Source organism: Eimeria tenella, genomic scaffold, assembly GCF_000499545.2.
Source record: "Eimeria tenella Houghton genomic scaffold, Eth_scaff2934, whole genome shotgun sequence".
Lineage (NCBI taxonomy): Eukaryota > Apicomplexa > Conoidasida > Eucoccidiorida > Eimeriidae > Eimeria > Eimeria tenella.
In genome coordinates this window covers 466-1530 of record NW_013542811.1, presented here as the reverse complement: position 1 = coordinate 1530, position 1065 = coordinate 466, and the positions used below count along the sequence as shown (strand labels likewise).

The 1065-nt window shown below is 63.5% G+C and overlaps 1 protein-coding gene across 1 annotated transcript in view; it reads left to right on the top strand.

Moving 5' to 3' along the window:
- The window catches only part of ETH_00033670 (uncharacterized protein), a gene marked incomplete at both ends in the record, with an annotated part of 2212 nt that overhangs the window by 682 nt on the left and 465 nt on the right, over positions 1-1065 (top strand). Inside the window, one exon of the mRNA XM_013375645.1 lies at positions 3-1065. Within this exon, the coding sequence (XP_013231099.1) occupies positions 3-1065 (1063 nt within the window). The remainder of the gene's footprint in view (positions 1-2) is intronic.

The window sequence follows — 1065 nt, the reverse complement described above, 5'->3', positions numbered from 1 at the left end:
CGGGGCGGCAGCGGCAGCAGCAACAGCAGCAGCAGCAGCAGCAGAAGGGTGGAGGTCCCGTTACGGCCATCCTGCCGTACACGTCGGAGGAGGACCTGCCGCTGCTGCAGCAGCATGTGGCCCCGCAGCTGCGTGCTGCTGCTGCTGCTGCTGAGGGTTCCTGCTGCTGCTTGCTGCGCTTCGGGTCTATGGATGCTGCGCTACAGCATGCTGCTGTCAGCTGCCGCTTTAAGAGCCCAGACGGGGGGGCTGTACTGGTGTTGCTGCTGGCCGTGGCTGCTCAGCAGCAGCAGCAGCAGCAGCAGCAACAGCTGAAGCAGCAGCAGCACCAAGCTGCGGTTAGTCCGGTCGCTTCGCTCCGATTGCTGCCTGCGGTGATTCGCCTCCCGCCGCCTCCTGGTTCAACAGCAGCAGCAGCAGCAGCAGCAGCAACAGCAGCTGATGCTGCTGCTGCTGCTGCACCTGCTGAAAAGCAGCGGCCGCTGCAGGACACTGAGGGCCTTCCTCCGGCCTTCGCCGAGGCTGTTGTGAATGCCACACGCAGTTTAAAGCCTGAAGCAGCAGCAGCAGCAGCAGCAGCAGCAGCAGCACGAAGGCCGCCTCTTAAGGAAGCAGCAGCAGCAGCATCTGCTGCTCCTCCTCCTGCTGTTCCTGTGCGCTCTGAGCCGGCTGGCTCCAAAGGAGATAGCGGTAGCAGCAGCAGCAGCAGCAGCAGCAAATTGTCAATGCAGCAGCAGGTTAAGGCTAGCAGCGCAGCGGAGGCCACGGTGAAGTCTACAGCAGCAGCAGTGGCTGCTGCAGATCGCGGCGGCAGCAGCAACGCCAGCAGCACCGATGTTTCGGTCTCAGCTGACACAGCAGCAGGAGCTGCAACACCAGGCAAAGCAGCAAAAGAAGCTGCTGCTGCTGCTGCTACTGCTGCAGCATTGGGCGGAGTGAGCCGCGCAGCAGCGAAGTCTTCGCTTGCCCTTTCCCGCTCCGGCGTGCAGGCGCTGCAGCCTGCTGCTGCTGCTGCTGCTGCTGCTGTTGCAGCACAGAAGCACTTGCCTCGCAAACGGAGGCGGC